The sequence below is a fragment of the Leopardus geoffroyi genome, chromosome E2, assembly GCF_018350155.1.
Source record: "Leopardus geoffroyi isolate Oge1 chromosome E2, O.geoffroyi_Oge1_pat1.0, whole genome shotgun sequence".
Taxonomy (NCBI): Eukaryota; Metazoa; Chordata; class Mammalia; order Carnivora; family Felidae; genus Leopardus; species Leopardus geoffroyi.
The window spans coordinates 5,827,494-5,845,205 of NC_059335.1; the positions used below are offsets into that span (position 1 = coordinate 5,827,494).

The 17,712-nt window shown below is 41.5% G+C and overlaps 1 protein-coding gene and 1 pseudogene across 3 annotated transcripts in view; one reads left to right on the forward strand and one right to left on the reverse strand.

Moving 5' to 3' along the window:
* On the reverse strand, positions 1 to 7,992 carry LOC123578481 (annotated as a pseudogene).
* The window catches only part of LOC123577979 (zinc finger protein 160-like), a 26,867-nt gene continuing 14,127 nt past the window's right edge, over positions 4,973 to 17,712 (forward strand). The window contains exons 1-2 of one of the 3 annotated variants that reach the window (XM_045440409.1): positions 4,973 to 7,750; positions 10,109 to 10,173. In XM_045440409.1, coding sequence (XP_045296365.1) covers positions 10,159 to 10,173 — 15 coding nt within the window. In that variant the 5' untranslated portion in view covers positions 4,973 to 7,750; positions 10,109 to 10,158. The remainder of the gene's footprint in view (positions 7,751 to 10,108; positions 10,174 to 17,712) is intronic. The other 2 variants (XM_045440410.1, XM_045440411.1) reach the window with 2 other exon arrangements.

Sequence of the window (17,712 nt, forward strand, 5' to 3'; positions counted from 1 at the left end):
TTAAGTATTTCCTCCACAGAAGACAAGATACAGCCTGAATATAGTGGGGTCATGGTTCATGAGAACAAAGGGCTAGTATTGAAAAACACGCAGTGATTAGTACAGCGACATTCACCAGCCACCAGCTAGAATTATCCAAGAGAGCCAAGTAAACAAACTATGGACAAAACAGCATAAAACCGTACAAAGGTGGTCACCAAAACAAGGATGCTTTGGGTAGCTCTGGTCTCACGGTATCACTGGAGGCTCTCGGGGAGAGATTATTCCTAATGATACCCTGGACCCTCTGTGCCTGTGAAGGAGAAAAACCATGGAGTTTCTGGGCAGGGTCATGTGTCCCAAACACAAAATGTCATGGAAAGATGTCATTGCTGCACCTAATGAGCCTGTGATCTTGTCTCTACGCTGTGAAGCAGAACAATATACCAAATCACTTCTTTTGGTAATAGTTTTGTTGTTCCATTTACCAGTCATATAAATAGGAAAAAAAACATGTTTACGAACATGCGGAACACCCTACACAGGATACTGGAGGGGCCAATGTATTTTGGAGCTTTCACTTCAAGCTCTGTCTGCCTTGAGTTCCCAGGGCTGATCATGATGGCCTGAAAGACACAAAGGGACATACCTCTGGCCACTCTGAACACATAAGAGAACATAGCATCCATAATGATTGGTGAAATGTTTCAGCCCTAGGGGTGCCGTGGTCTCTGGGATTCCTCTAGAGAGAATGTGCAAGGAGTTGGCTACAGTCAAGTGCCTGAGAATCAAATTCATGGGTTTGCCTTGCATCCTCTGAAGCAAAGGGACATCTAATGATAGAAGAGGGAGAAATTGCCCAGGATTCTAATGACAATGTGGGATAGGAAGATCACTGCTATATACAAATGCACTGAGGCCATTCTATCATTATTTAGAACACAGTATTCAAATTCACAGGCAGCTAGTTCTGCCTGAAAAGGTGTTTCAGACTTCATGGAAAATAAAATGTCCACTTACCTTTCCTTTCCCTTCAGAATGAACATCTAAACTATATTGTCTTTTGTTAAGAGATGTCCAAAGTTACATGTGTGTCTTTTTATAGCACTTACAATGTGTGGGTCACTGTTATTACTGCTTTCCCTATTGTAACTTATATAATATTCACAACCCTATGAGTTAGGAACTAACATTACTCTCATTCTATAGACAAGGAGAATTTAACCATGGGAAGTTAAGTGACTCATGTAACTACCAGTAGAATCAGGATTTGAACCTGGGTAGCCTAGTTGCAATGACACGAATGCTTCCTACTGTACTATAGTCTGCCAGGAACCTCGTTATGGGCATAAACACACATACAGATGCCTTCTCATATTTTAAATTTATTTTACTTAATAAACCTGGTTTGATCATTTCCCACTTTTGTTTAAGTATCCTTTATAACGAATATAACTAAGGAGTGAAGATTCAAAGGTCTTAATAAATTATACTTGCACTGAATAGTTTTATATGAGCCAGTCAGATTTCTTTAATGTAGACAACTGTTAGGATAGTAGCTGAACTCATTTTATTTTTTTCCTGGACCAAAGGACAATGGCATCCATAACAAATTATTGTGCTGAACTGCACTGTGTGCTAACATATAGGACATGAAATATCACATAGTGTTAAAGCATGTTAGGGCATAAAATAAGTTAATCCTATTTAAAGATCACATCCCTGTATGTTTCTTGTTTTAGAGTAAACAAATGGAAACTCAAATCGATATTTGATTTGGAAAAGCTATTAAAATAAGTAAATAAATAAAACAAATCTGCAATATGGAATTTGAAGACTTGGAATCATGGGCATCTAATGAATTGAAAAGCAAGATAGGTGTGTGGTGAGCTGGGAATACTATTGAAGTGATTTTCACCGGAAGAAACATGGCTTAAAATTGCTTTTTTTTCTTGATGAGATTCTATTTTTAATTAATTTATTATTTTAAAATGAAATTAAAATGTAAAAATAAAGTCCTTAATACTTTGCTCTTTAAAACCCTCTATAGTGATGTTATCTTTTTCTTAAAGGATCTTTCCTAATTTTAGGAAAGAAGATTCTCTCACATATCAAGAGTCCACAGAGATTTTCAGTAGAGACACATTTACTGTCTCCATTAAGCACATGAAACTCAAGTTACAGAAGAGTAAATTTCAGCAATTCGCATTCAGTCACGCTGTTTCTGCTGTGAATCAGGTATTTCAGTTAGTTCCATCATACTTATTGTAACATGCACATGCCTTCCCAGGGCTCCCAGTATTGCTCCTGAAAATGTCTCTGTGACTCTTGCTCATGGCATTGAATAGCAGACAAATTCTGAAAGTATGATTTTTTTTTTTTTTTAAGTAGACTGTCCCTGCCCAGTGAGGGGTTGGAACTCATGACCCTGAGATCAAGAACTGAGCTGAGGTCGAGAGTTGGATGTGTAAATGACTGAGCCACCCCAGTGCTCCCTGAAATTATAATCTTGAAGCAGCATAAAATTCAGCCTCTGACAGCACTTGGATCAAACACAAAGCACCCCTTCAATGAGGATTTTGGTGAATTACATCATCAGCAGTCATGCACTGATTGAGCAGTCTCTCTCAAGCTCAGCCTGTGCCGGAAGATTCTTTCCCAGACGTGCTCACCTACCCAGATTCCTGCCGCATCTCCCAACCTTAGAGACTGCGCTCTCACACTAAACTAGAAGATTCTCACAGACTCCTTCCTGCTGCCAGGACTGGAAGCTGGGTGTAAAGTAGCAGGCAAAGCATGTGTGGGAGGGAGGGAGCCAAACCCTGAGATACAGGTTAGTGATTCTGTGACCTCACCTCCCCAAAGAATTGCCGTCATCATGTCAGCTGTAGTGACAATGATAGTTCAACACTTGGGGAACTGAGAACGGTTCTGAAAAACTCTTTAATTACCAGGATCTATTAGAAGCTTCTAGTGAACATATCCAAAGTGACTGTTGGAGTGTTTGAGAGAGACTCTTCCTTTTCCGTTATTTCTGGAAGCAGACAGGGTCTCACATGGAAGGAGGAAATGCCGAGGTCTGAGCCACTAAAGACCAGCCTCATTGGATTCTGTGCCTCCCTGAGAATTTCTTTTACTCCTGTCTAATTCTTTGTTAGTCTTCAGACCCAAGTACCACCACCATTTAACTTATGGGTAGAGAGAAAGAATCCTCCAAATGACTCAAGAAGGATTTTCTATGTTTAAAATTTTCAAGATCTGCAATTCATTTTAAATTTTCAATGAAGGGAAATAAAGGACATGAGGTCAGTAAGTGAGATTAAAAATAACTTGTTCCACTTCCCCAACGCAAAACAAATTAACTAGAAAGCCTACATAAAATGGACATTTACTAGGAAAATACATTTTGCCAAAATTGACTTCAGTAGGAGGAAATTTAAACAGATCAAAATCCATAGAGAAGAGGAAGATATTTATCAGAGTCCCTTATGAATAAAAGCACCTGTTTCAGACTAGCTGCCAGATTCTTCCATTCTTTTAAATACCAGGTAAGCTAATGCTACTTACTCAATTCAAGAACATCAAAGAGGAAGTAACATTTCCAAATTATCTTTATACATCACATAAAATTCTGAAACTAAAGCATCCTAAAGTTTGTACCAAAAAGAATACCACAGAAAGATGTCACCTTTTCCTACAGATGGTACCATGTAAAATAATGTAGCCCCAAACCCCTGAGAAATAAAACAAAAATATGATGAGCAAAGAAATTTGTGTCTCCAATTCAAGAATGATTCACTATTAGGAAGTTCATTAGTATGCTTCATCATATTTATGAAGAGAAATCAAGAAATCTTACTCATAGTTACAAAAATATTTTCTGGAAGAATTCATCATGTAAGAATGTTAAATCAAAACACTAGGAAATTCTTTAGAATCTTTCCAAACTTGAGAAAACAAAGTCTTCATCCTGCTCATAGGAAATCACTGGAGATATTCCACTCAGGCCAGAAAACCACAGTAAAAACAGTACGTGATCACCTGTTCTATTTATTTATCACTGTGTTGCAGGGTTAGCCAGGGCCATTTAAAATGGCAGAGGAGGGCGCCTGGGTGGCGCAGTCGGTTAAGCGTCCGACTTCAGCCAGGTCACGATCTCGCGGTCCGTGAGTTCGAGCCCCGCGTCGGGCTCTGGGCTGATGGCTCAGAGCCTGGAGCCTGCTTCCCATTCTGTGTCTCCCTCTCTCTCTGCCCCTGCCCCGTTCATGCTCTGTCTCTCTCTGTCCCAAAAATAAATAAACGTTGGAAAAAAAAAATTAAAAAAAAAAAATAAATAAAATGGCAGAGGAATTCGAAAGAAAGACCTAGAATTATGTTTTCATATGATACAAGTATACCTCTGGAAACATAAAGGAACTCATAGAAAATCCACTTGGAAAAACAATTCAGTATGCTAATGGGTTATACTGCTGATATACAAAAACAATAGGCTTTTGTATATAGGGTATTATTTTTAAGATTATGTTTTTAAGTAATCACTACAACCAAGATGGGTCATGATCCTGAGGTCAAGAGTGGCAGGCCCTACCAAGTAAGCCACCCAGGTGCCCCTGTACATAGCATGTGTTTGTACAATAGCCTATGTACAACAAAGAATCATTTATGAGTTTTAGCAGGAGTGTCTCCAATTACAAAAGTGTAATATAAAATGGAAGAGGGGAATAGGGGACTCAGTCAGTTAAGAATATGACTTTTAATTTCAGCTCAGGTTGTGATCCCAGGGTCGTGGGATTGAGCCCTGTGTCTTGTTGTGCTGAGCATCGAGCTTGCTTGGGATTCTCTCTCTCCCCCCCTTTCTCTGTCTCTGTCTCTCAAATAAATGAACAAACATACAAACAAATATTGTTGTAAAAAAACAAAATGAAATAAAGTAACCAGGAATGAATCTAACAAAAATCTGTAAAGCCTATATGGGGAAAAAAAATTCCTGACATATAGGAAAGGAGAAATAAATGAAAGGAAATTGACATCATGTTCTTGGGTGGACAAACTCAATATTATAGAAAGGTCAATTCTCCTTTAGCTAGTTTCTAAATTTAGTTTGATCCTGATATAGATACGATCAGTTTCTTCAAACTATCAATGTGACTGTAAAAATCTTACAGAATACGGAAGAATAGGCACAAAAACGTCCTCATTGAGTTTTGATGCAACTTGTTTTGTATGTTCCGAGTGGCCAGTGGTGTATCCATTGGCAGCACCTGCTTCTTGAGTGTCTTCCAGGACATCACGATTGGCCCCAGGAACTCCAAGATGATAGAACCTAAAATAGAGGCTCTGCGTGCCTCTCTAACAGTCAGCTGCCCAATCGTAACTTGGTGGTAAATACCACTTTCAATCTTCCTGCGACTGACTGAACCGTGAAACCATCACATAGAAACATGACTGGGGGTGCTGAATACCAAGATCACACAATCACCACTTTTAACCTTTTTGGGATTCATGCCCTGGGGCAGTATCTCCCTAGTTTTCAAGCTTTTAAGATACAAGCAGTGGGTCCAGCACATTTACAGGAACAACATCTCCAGAATTTCCCCAGAGGTGAGGTCTACCCAAGGCATCCTTGTCTTGGTAAGCACCTTTGTGTCTTTTTAAGCTCCCTCTTCCACCTTTTCACGTCATTTGGCTCTTTCTGAAAATCCCAGTTGGTGGGAGCTGAACCTCTGTGCTCTAATCACTCCATGTTTGTTTTTTTTTTTTTTTTTTTTTTTTTTTTTTTTTTCTTAACAGTCAGCCCTTTTGTTCTCTGGAGCCCTGACCTTATTGTGTCCAGGATCGTCTCTGCACGCTGCAGAAGGAATACACAACTGTCCAAAATGACAAGATACCTATAAACTATTGTAAACTGTTAGACAATGTGTAGTTACTTTTTAATTCACTCCTTGCAGAGATTTAAGCCCTGGAAGGGGCAGTCACATAATAGAGAGGATGTGAAAAGCAAATGCAGCCAGCACCACCTTCAGAATTTCCACAGGAAACAGAAGAGGAGCTATTAACTGGCACATTTCCTATTAAAAAGTATTAAGAGTGTATATGACGCTGCTGAAAACGTGAAACACTAGTGGCTGAATTTGCTTGCACCATTTACGTACAGAACAGAAATCCTTATCATATGTTTGTGGAAATACTTCAAAACCAGAATGTCATCAGTACTAGGAAAAGTTAAATCTCTCTGAAGGAGTCCACCTTTTAGAAGCTTCCTTATCTGCCCTTGACACCAACCAATCAGAAACAGAAAAAAAAAAAAAAAAGGATCAGTTAAAATATCTAATTTTCTGGGTACCTGGGTGTCTCAGTTGGCTGAGCCAGGGACTCTTCGTTTCGGCGGAGGTCATATCTCAGGGTTTGCGATATCCAGTCCAGACATGGGGTGACGGGCGGCGTACAGAGGGCTCTGCTCAGAGCCAGCTTGGGATTCTAGATCTAGCTGTCTGCCCCTTCCCGCTTGCATTCCCTCCCGTGCTCTCTCTCAAAATAAATAAATTTTTAAAACTCTAATTTTCAAGAAAAAAAAGAGACTTCTAAAATACCTGAGAACAAACACTTTAATTAAAATTGCAATGAAATTTGGCAGTTAAGGGCTTAAGCACATACAGGTCCCACTGGTAGGTCTCAAAGACATTTGGATTTGTAATTCATCTGGAGAGGTGTGGAGTCGAATATCAAATTTAAGAGAGAGACATTAATCAACACCCATTGACGCAGAAACTTTTATTCCTTTAAAGCAACGTGCCAGCGCTCCGTCCCACAGCCCAAGGCCCGGCGGGGAAAGCCTGGAGTGCAGTGCAAGGGATGGCGAGAAGTGACAGTTGAGTGAAAAGTCTGATGACGAGTTAATACCGAACAGCACAATTCCCACAGGACAGTGTTTATTTCTTTTAATGTTGACTTTATTTTTGAAAGAGAGAGAGTGCGAGCGAGATAGGGGCAGAGAGAGAAGGAGACAGAATCCAAAGCAGGCTCCAAGCTCTGAGGTGTCAGCACAGAGCCCGATGGGAGGCTCCAACCCACCATAGGGAGATCAGGACCAGAACCAAAGTCAGAGGCTTAACCTACTGAGCCACACAGGCGCCCCCCGCCCCCCAGAACAGTTGCGCGTGTCGCATTCTAGCGTCCATCACCGACAATGACCACCCCGGCTTTTACTTCACTAAACAAGGAGCTGTCACTATCCGGGTCTCAGTCGATCCACGAGGATCCCGGGCGCCAGGTCCCCACACTGCTCCGCCTCCCCCCTAGAGCGCATGTCCACCGCTCTCTAAAAACTTTTCTCTCACCCCCACCGCAACCCGCCCCCCCCCCCCCAATTGCTTCCCCGGGCACCGGGCTCAACTTGTGAAATACCGCCGCTCCCAATAGAAGCGGCCCACCCTTCCCCGAGGTTGCACCCAGCCTGGCTCGAAACGACACCAGCGGGATTGGACGGAATCCAAAAGCGGAACCCGAAACCGCGCGGCCGGAAGAGAAAACAGGCCCGCAGACGCTAGGAGGAGAGTGGTGCGCTGGACCCGCCCCACCGGATGTGTCCTGGACACGCCCCGGCACCGCCCCGCGGCGCACGCGCGTGCGCCATTTTCTGCAGCCCCGGAAGCTGATCCAGCAGGGCAACGTACGCTGTGGGGTGAGTGAGTCTTCATTTTTCTGATTCGCACCGGCGGTCGCGCTGCTCAGTGCCTGGGGCTCACCCCAGGTTCCGGGGTCGCCTGGTAAGGTAAAATTCTTGAACCGTCTCCTCCCTTTCATCTCTCGCGGCCTGGCTCTAAGACGTTCCGAGTCCTTTCTCTCGGGGCGGGTCCCGGGGGTCTGTGGTCGTTTTCGGTTAAAATCGCTCCGAGGCAGGTTCGGGCCAAGCCGTTCTGCCTGTGGCCCTTGCAGACCCCGATATCGTTGCCGGTCACTTTCCTGCTCAGAACCTTTCTCTGCCGAGTGTCCCCCGTGCTGCCCCAACCCCATACTGCGTCGGGCACAGTCGTCACTAGGGAGGTGGGTGCAGGCCGTTGGCCGCAGGGTGGCCGTCCGTCAGGATGTGGACGGAGCTGGCGGGGAAGGACGCAGAAATCTGCGGAGTTAGAGGGTCATCAGAAAGTGTGGGGAGAAAAACCTGCGGGGCTTGAAACAGGCTGCCGCAGAATAGGGTGAAACTGTCTGTTGGAGGAGGAATAGCGACGGAGGGAAACGGAAGTGGGCAAAAGGACTGAAGAGAAACAAGGACACAGACTTCTACAGAGAAGAAAACGCGTAGGGGTCACAGACAAGGCACAGGACCCAAACCCTAGTGAAGAACCGAGGATATCAAGTTGTGAAGTACCGACTTGAAGTTTTGTGACCTCGTTAATCTAACATTTGGTGAATTGTTTCAGTTGTGCAGAAGAGAATGAGAGGTGTGAAACCAGGTGTTGGAGGCATCTGCACTTTCTAAGCATTGCATCAGAAGATAATGCCATTGGCAACCCTTACTCATCTAGGGGGAATAGAACTGTCAGTTAAAGGGGACTTTCTGTAACCACATGGTGCTTTTACGATGGCCATTATTAACAATACTGTTTGTCTCTCCCCCTTTTTTCGTGGCTCACGGCATTCTTTTCTGAATTGGATGTATCCTCACACTTGTTGTGACTTTAATCTCAGATTCCACTGGAGAGCTTTTCAATTTCCAAATTATTTTCTCTTGTAATTTTATTGTTCAGAGTATGAGTTTTATATGCTTTTCTACTCTACCATATGTTGCAAGGATTCTTTGATGTCTCTTAGAGAACTTTATGGTATTTCATTACACATCCGTTAAGGATGTAGGTAACCTTTTAACACTCAAAACCTAGTTTAGTGTGCTAATTTAATAATTCAACAGTTCTCTTCTTGCGTTAAGGCAGTTTATAAATTATCAAGCTTTGAGCTGAGTTCTCCAGCTAAGTAGATGATCGCCTCAGGTCCCCTCTGTCTTCTCTGTACAGATGTTGAAGGGTGGTCTTGATTGATGTGGAACTTGGTTCCAGCAGAGCTCATCCGTTCATAACACAGAGAGTGTTCAGACCTCGTGCCCACAGGTGACCCTTTTTCATGTTTTCCAGGACCAGTAACTATTTGTAATGTCATATAGCTTTTCTGGAAAAGAGGAATTAAATGCTTGGGCTTGCTTAAACCCATAAAAGAGAAGCTTCTCTCCTTCAGGAACATGAAAGGTAATCTGGAATTAGGACAAGGCCTTTCTACTTCAACTTGTCCAGGCCACCTTTTCAGAGATTTCTTACACCCCCTTCTGCTCATTCAACTGAGACTTCTTCAGGGTAACTTGGCAAATTAACTCCCCCTGTAACCCCCGATGGACCCACCTGTAACAGGAGACAATAGGCCAAGAATTCTGAACCTGAGTTAATAAGATGCGTGAAATGATTTTCAAAAGTAGGTGCGTCTTTGGTAGTGTTCTGGGAGAGAGTGTGCAGTTATAGTGGGAGTTCACAATGTGACCCAGTTCCAAAAATATCGAAAGCCACTGGGAAAGAAGCAGGAGCACAGCTCAGAGACAGGGACGTGCCTCTGTCACCTCCACCCTCTCTGTGTATCCTGGCTAAACCTTAAAAATTTGATTGTGTCATCTTTTGACATTAAGCCCTCTTACAGGCTTCCGGTCAGCATCAGGACAAAGATCTAAACTTCTCAGTATGGCTTCCAGGGAGCTCTGGAGCTGGCTGGCCCTTAAGAGTTGGTCCATATTGACGGCATGGACAGGCTTCTGTGTCCTGCATCATCCATTCCTTGGATGCGGGCTACCTAGGGAGGAGCCAAGAACTTGAATGAGCCCATTCCCTTTGGCCAAGTGCCAGGTAGACAAGACAATGCAGTTGCAGTGGAGTGTGTAAGTTTGAGCGGTAGGGGAGGCCTTCATGAAGAAGTGGGTAAAAAATGCACTTGTTGGCCTCCACATAGGACCTTATTGTCTCCGCATCCCTCCTGTTGCAGTGGGCAGCAAAGGCCTTTTTCCCATGGCAAGTTTCTCCCCATATGTATATTGTGGCAGAGGATTGGGTTATGTTGATTCTGAAAATTAAACAACATCCTTTTTGTCACACAGTATAACCTTACTTGAGAAAGAAGACCAGAAGAAGGGGGAAAAAAGAAGGAATGGCTCTTTTCCAGGTAAAATCCCATTTTTTGTTGATTTTTCTTCCTAAAATGTCACTTTGGACTTGTTAATCTTGTCTGTCTGTGAGGTGTCCTGCCTGAGTTGTTTACTCACGTGAACCCAGGGCTTTCTCCCAATCTCCCCTCCTCTCCATGCATATTTCATCTTACTGCAACCAAGTGACGCGGAACTTAGGAAGAGGCACCTGTTAAGTGGTCATCCTGGGAATGTTGTTGTACACAGGCTAGGACTGTAGATAGGGAGTTAGCTCTTTGGTCTCTTCAGGAAGGATTCTTCAGAGATCCCTCCTGGATCCTTTTTCAGCTCATATAAACCAGGATTAAAGAGATTATGTATGTAAGTCATAACATACCTGAGTGCAAAAGTACCTGAGGAACCCGGAAAATAAGAGTGATGGAAATTTACTTCATCCGGTTTTACAAATGCATTTTGATGTTAAACCAGGGACTCATTGTGCTTCTGACTCCACGATATTAATACTTTGGAATAGAATGGAAAGTTGAAAGTAGGAATGAGAAGTAGAGAGGGTGTCTTGGTTTACTAACATAATTGGTTTTCAAATGTAGAACCAACCTACACGTCAAACAGTGTCACAGACGATGAGACTGGAGTTCTCTCTTGTCCAGAAGAGAGCAGATGCAGAATGGGATACGAGAAAGGGTGACGTCTGCGAGGAGACAGGGGCCCCCCACAGGGGTTTTGTGTCAGTATTTATTGAGCTCATGAGATATTACACATGTGGTACACGTGAAGAAAACAAGATCTTACACACGTGAATGTGGAGAAACCATCAGACAGGAATCATTAACTTGTGTGTGTAGGAAGCAGTGGGTCTGGAGGCAAGTGGAGTGTGTGACCAAAGTACATTAGTAGATTGGCGTCAGATGGAAAGGAATTTCCTGCAGGTGATCTAAGAAGTTACTCGTGATCCCTTTACAATATCTCACTAGCTAACTTCGGGCACGTTCGCCCCATGGTGGGAGATTTTCACCCTAAGCTTTTGTCTATCTAATGACTTTACCTTGGGTGCTTTTGTCCCGTGGTGGCAGCTTTCTGCCCTCAGCTTTCTAACCTGTTTGTGGAAGTCTAAGAGATTCTTGAACCTATTTCCCCCTGGCTCCCCATTTTGGTTTTTTTCATCTTACGTTTGCGTGTGAGGACTGTCATAATGGCTACCTGATCCATATTTTGCTGTCTGGAGGTTTGGAGAGTGATTCTGCAATGGCATAAAAGGAGACATCGTACAAGTATTCCACTTCACAGAGTTATAATGGAGGTTTAGCACCTATTGTCTTTTTCCTATAAGTTGGATGGCAGCCATAAGGGCTTTTAGGCGTGCCATTATTTGTTTGTAGAAGTTTGGCTTATTAGCTCTTTGATAGTGTTGACCATAACTGGGTTAAGTACATGTGCAGTTTCATCGTGTGCTGAAGACTAATTCGAGCAATGGTAGCAGAAGCTATAACGCTTACTGTGGCTTGGATCCTCATGATTAAGAGGCCTATGAAACGCCTTTGCCTGGTTAATGAATACCAGTGATGGAGATCATTGCCATCAGATGCAAATCAGGTGTGTAGGCAATACCACTGCGTTGTAAGAGGAAGTGGGCCTGGTTTGACAGGCGTTTAGGCTTCCCTCATGTTATATGAGGAGCTAGGAATTGCATTTGTGGAGCGACTTCAGGATGAGGAACAGTGAAGTGGTTTCTTCCATCCTGAAAATGGAGCGGTGGTCGTTCATCCTGAGTCATTCTCTGGAAGTCCTGGTTGATGGGAAGGTGTTCTGGGGTCTCCCCCATGCTGTGATACGGCTTCACCAACCAAGAGGGAATCCCCAGAGGTCCAGAATATGAAAGAATACAAGCATATTCTCAGACCCAAGTGAGAAGTTTGAACTGGCACCATAGGATGAGAGGGTTTATGGAATTTAGGAAAATGGAGCTTAGCTGCGTTAGTCCTTGAGGGTCAAGATTTGAAAACGTAAGAGTGATCATAGTGTGATCGAGGAGAAGTTGAGCTTGTAATGTAGAGAACCATGGGTAATTCTGCGTTTTTTGTTGTTTTTAACATATTTTTAAGTTTATTATGTGCTTGTTCTACAATTGCTTGTCCTTGTGGATTGTAGGGAATTTTAATGTTATCTGCCATTTCCTTCTTCCTTTGTTCCACATTGTTCCCCGTGAAAGTTTTGACTCTTAAAATCTTCAAGGTTGCTGAGGGTGGAGGGTCTTCTCTTCTATAACTTCTTGTTGAATAGGGCCATAGAGAGTCCATCCCTAGGGGCAACATTGGTAAGTTGGGGTAGGTATAGCAGAGTTAGGAAAAGGAAAGACAGTTCAGGGGAAACAGCCTCCTTGAGCATAAAGGATTATCTGTCTACTGGAAGTGATAGCGGTGAGGAAGTCTTCCAACAGGAGTCACAAAACTATGACAAAAAAGACACAAAAATGGACATGATTAAAAGATCTAATGGAGGTGAGAAGGAAATTCAGTTACTTCTGTGGCACATAACACTTCAATTATCAGAATATCAAGTGATGACCTTGTACCAAAACATATTAAAGCTAGGAATTGCATATAATCTCTATAATAGGTGTAGCATGTACTCAAATGTAACCTAAGGATTATTATTTGTTTGACGTTTCCAGAGTAACTTAACACACTAAAGAAGTCTAATTGGTCAAAAAGACTTCATTTACAATTTAAATTTTGGAAAATTTGTTAGAAAAAAAGTCAAAGTTGTATACCACCAAGTGTGTTTACCATTAGACCCCGATATCCTCACTTTCCCTGCAATAAGAAGCTGAAAGCAGATAAGCCTTACTTAGTAATCAGTGATTTAGCATCCCATCCTATTTAGAAAAGGCCTAGATGTCCCAACAAATTCAATCCCAATTTATCATGCATGGAAAACTTTTCGAGTTACTAAAGCCTTTGAAAGCTAGTGTAACAATGACTCATGAAACCTGTGAGACCAAGTTTCCAATTACTTTAAGTTGAAACATGAGCTTATTTGACCTTTGATTAACAGGTCTATTTCAAACCAACAAACTTACATTCGGGTCTCCCTAAGACAGTTGGTTCCCCATGGTTAATTTTTACCTGAAACACTGGTGAGGAAGTCTGAAGTGGATGGTCTTGGCTCGTTGACATCTCAGAGACAATTTTAAGGTTGGGAAAAGGTTTCTATAGGTCGTGATATGGCTTGCAGTTATGAATATTAGGTAGACCCTGGTTCAGTTTGTAATATGTGTTCCCATTTTTTTCCAATTTTCCAAAGGCAAGAAGTCTTGTGAGTTTTCTTGAGGTGTCTCTAAACACCATAAGGGTATTCTTAGTAGGTTGTTGCATCGGAGTGAGGATGTCTTCAGAAGGAATCTTTTGTTCCTTTAACAGGTTAGGTTTTCCCACTGACAAAGCGGGGAGTTGGCATTCTCAGGGTGTAGGGGTGCTGAAGGGGCTGGCTGACAATAAGGAGGTTTAGGTTCCGTGGCAAAAGTTTTTATTTACTTTCAGTGGGTCTACATCTTCATAAACATCTTCTGCACTCGGGGAAAATGGCCATAGGGACAGTAGACTATATAAGAATAACTCAGGCAGAACATTGGCGCCTTCCATATGTCATTCCTTTAGTGTGTCTTACCTGTTCATTCCCAAATGTCTAAGTCGAAGGTTCCTTGCTCGGGAGACCAAGGACAGTGTTGCTGGATAACCATTAGTAATTTAAGAAGTGCTGTATGAATTTGTTGTTTTCTGTTCTAGGGATAGGGAGTCTCCCATAATAATTCTCTCAAAAGTTCCACGGCAGTGAATCCTAATAGTTTTGCTTTTCTCTTACCTCATCAGGAGAGACTGTAGAACTGTGCACTTTTTCTGTTTGTAGAGTTCTAGTCATTCTGTGGCTTTCTGCAGTCCCTGAGTTGCATTCGCTTCTTAGCCACGTTGGCCTCTAGCTACATTGTGTTCTACCACATTGTCTTCTTAGACACGTCCCCTGCTTCACGTCGACTTCTTAGTCACGACGGCTTTTCTTCTAATCATGTTGACTTCACGTCACCTTCTATCACATGGACTTTGGTCACCTCAGTTTTTATCATGTCGATTTCTATCTCATCGGGATCACCATCTGGCAAAGATTATGAGCCTTGAGTTCTCTCTTGCCCAGCAAGAGAACAGACCTAGAATGGAATACGAGAGACGCTAATGTCCGGGAGGAGACAGGAGGCCCCAACAGGGGTTCATCTCTGTATTTATTGAGCTCCCAAGATACTACACACATGGTGAATGTGAAGAAAATAAGATCTTACACGTGTTAATGTGGACAAAACCATCAGACAGGAATCATTAAATTGTGTGGGTAAGAAGCAAAGGGTCTTGGGTGTAAGTTCAGTTTGTGATTAAAGTACATTAGTAGATTGGTGTCAGATGGGAAGTAATTTTCTGCAGATGATATACAAAGTTGCTCAGTATCCCATTACAGTATCTAGCTAACTAACCTCGGGTGATTTTGCTCATTTGTGGCTTTTTTCTATCCTAAGCATTTCTCTATTTAATGACTTAACCCTGGGCGCTTTAGCTCCGTGATGGCATCTTTCTGCCCTAAGCTTTCTTAACCCATTTAGATAAGTATAAGTGATTCTAGAACCTATTTCTCCACATAATAGTAATTTTTGTATAAATTATTGATAGCACATCCATCTCTTAAATACCATGGTTTCTTTTAGGAACTCTTATACGTTGTACATTTTTTAGAGAAAAATGTGTATAATTTAGCCAGACACAGCAGAACTTTCTGTCATCACAGAGGATGGTGCTCAATTTTAATTTTACATAATATTATTAAATTTTATTATTATTTTTGTGTGTATGTATTAAACTTCAGTTGTACAGATTTTTGCAGTTCATTTTCACACACTAATGCATTTTTGAAACTAAGAAGTAAAACATCCTCTTCCCTGTCATGTCTTCCACCATCACAGATTTTCTTCATCAAGAACCAATGTTGTCTTTCGTGCATATTTTCTAAACGTGCATTTTTGTATTATAGTATGATTTTAGAATATATTCTACTGTAAATATTTAATCCTGTTTTATTCTGCAAATTGGTATCTTTACATGCCATATGACTTGAAGTCACTTTCATGAAAGTCAACAAGAGATTACTGCTTTTTTAGATCCTCATGGGAGCATTCTCTAAATGAAGATACATGAGTCTTTTACAACTCCTTACTGTTTCAAAGAATGCCACGGTGGCTGCTTCTGAGCAGGCCGACTTCACTACACACTTCTAAGGATGTTTTAAGATTGCACATCTTTTAAGCATGATTACCAGGTTGATGATGGTCTTTCTGAGGAGGCACAGACATTCCACTTAGTAAATAAAGATTTTAAATCAACCGTCTTGACCATCCTCAGCTAAAGGAAAGCGTGGAAGAGAACTAAGAAGCAGGAGAACAATGTTTCAACACATAGAAAATATCAGTAAAGAGATAGAAATTATAGCAAAAGGATGGAATAGAAATGCTGGAGTTAAAGTATAAACACCAGAATTGAAAATTCACTAGAGAGTTCATCAGCAGATGGACAAAAAGAATAAAGAATCAGTGAACTTAAACAGAGGTTAACTGAAATTGTCAAGTGTGAGGAGGAGAGAGGGGAATAAAGCTGAATAAAAGGGAATAAAAGAAGAAAAATGGCCAGAGGCAAAGAAACCTTTGGGACACTATAACTAATACTCCTATAAACGTAATAGGAGTTCTAGAAGGAAGGGCAGAAAGAATAATTGAAGAAAGAAGAGCTGAAAACTTCCCAAATTTATCAGAGAGAACCTACACGCCCAAAAACCTCAATGAACTTCAACTAGGTCCAATGCATGGAGATCCCTGGCAGTCACATAATCAGTCAAGTTTTATAAGACAAAGAATGTGGAATGTAGCAAGACAGAAACAACTTCTCACGTACAGGGATTCTGAATAAGATTAATGGTCTGTTTCTTGTTAGAAACTGGAGGCCAGGAACCCATCTCCTTTGGTATTAAAAGATTGCAAAATTAAAAAAAAAAAAAAAAGCCGTATCAGGAATTCCTTACGAGGCAAACTATACTTCAAAATTGATAGTGAAGTTGAGATTCCTAGGTGAACAAATGCTGAGGGGGTTCACACTTACAGACTTAGACTATAGGAAATGCCACGTGGAGTTCTTCAGGCTGAAATGGATAGAAACTAGCAGTACCTCAAAGCCATAGGAACAAGTAAACAACGCTAGTAAAGGTAATTACATAAGTAAATATAAAAGCTAATTGTCTTTTTGTTTTGTAACTCATTTTGTCCTACATGTCTTAAGAGACAGTAAAACAATCAGAAAAATCTGCTCTTGAGTGTGTGCAACATCTGTTTGTATCTTTTATGAAGTAGTTTTTGACAACAACATAAAGGGAGAATGTATAACAGCACTTGTTTGTATGGCATTAAAGCTAAGTTAGCATCAACTGAAATTCAAATATTAGTGGTTTAATATTTAAGCTATAACCCCCAGGATAACCACTCAGAAATAACTTGAAAATGTACAGAAAAATAAATAGACCATCAAAATGGTATGCACGCACAGACACCCGAAGAAGGAAGGAATTATGTAACAAAATATTAGCCATACAAACAGCAGATGTTAGAATAATTCTTACCAGTAGCAATTTAAAATGTACCTAAATTAAACTCTTCAATAAAAGAGAAAGGAATTTTACAAATGGTTCCACTCTATGTCTGCATATGGCTCACTTTATTTTTACAAAGCATTTTTTGATTGTGAGAGAGCGTGAGTGGAAGAAGGGCAGAGAGCGAGGGAGAGAGAAATTCTCTCAAGCAAGCTCTGCACTGTCAGCCTGGAGACCAGTGTTGGGTTGGAACCCACAAACTGTGAGATCATGACCTGAGCTGAAACGGAGAGTAAGACGCTTAAGTGACTAAGCACCCAGGCGCTCCAAGGCTCACTTTAGATACACAAATAGGTTGACAGCAGGATGGAAAAAGATATTCCATGCAGATAGTAATGAAACCTAGTTGGGGAGCTATATAGATATCAGACCAAATAGAGTTTAAGTTGTAAAGTAGTCATCAAAGATACCGAAGAACATATATTGAAAAAAGGGCCAATCCATTAGGAAGATAAAACAAGTATAAATAATACTTACATAGAAACAAAGCCCCCGAGTTTCTGAAGCAAACATTGAGAAGCTTGTTCTACTATAGTGGTTGGAGATCACAATGCTCCCTATTTAATAATGGATAGAACAACCAGATATCAATTATAAAGCAGTGAGCAGCACTGTAAACAAGCTAGGCTCCACAGACAAATACAAAACACTGCGTCCAACAAAAAGTCAAAAATTAGGAGTAGAAGGGAACTGGCTCAGTCTGAAAAGGCGTTATTAAAATTCCATGGCTAACCATATACTCAATGGTGAACTCCTGAAAACTTCCCCCTGATACCAAGAAGAAAACAAGCATGCTCCATGTTGCCTCCACTAGTCAACACTCT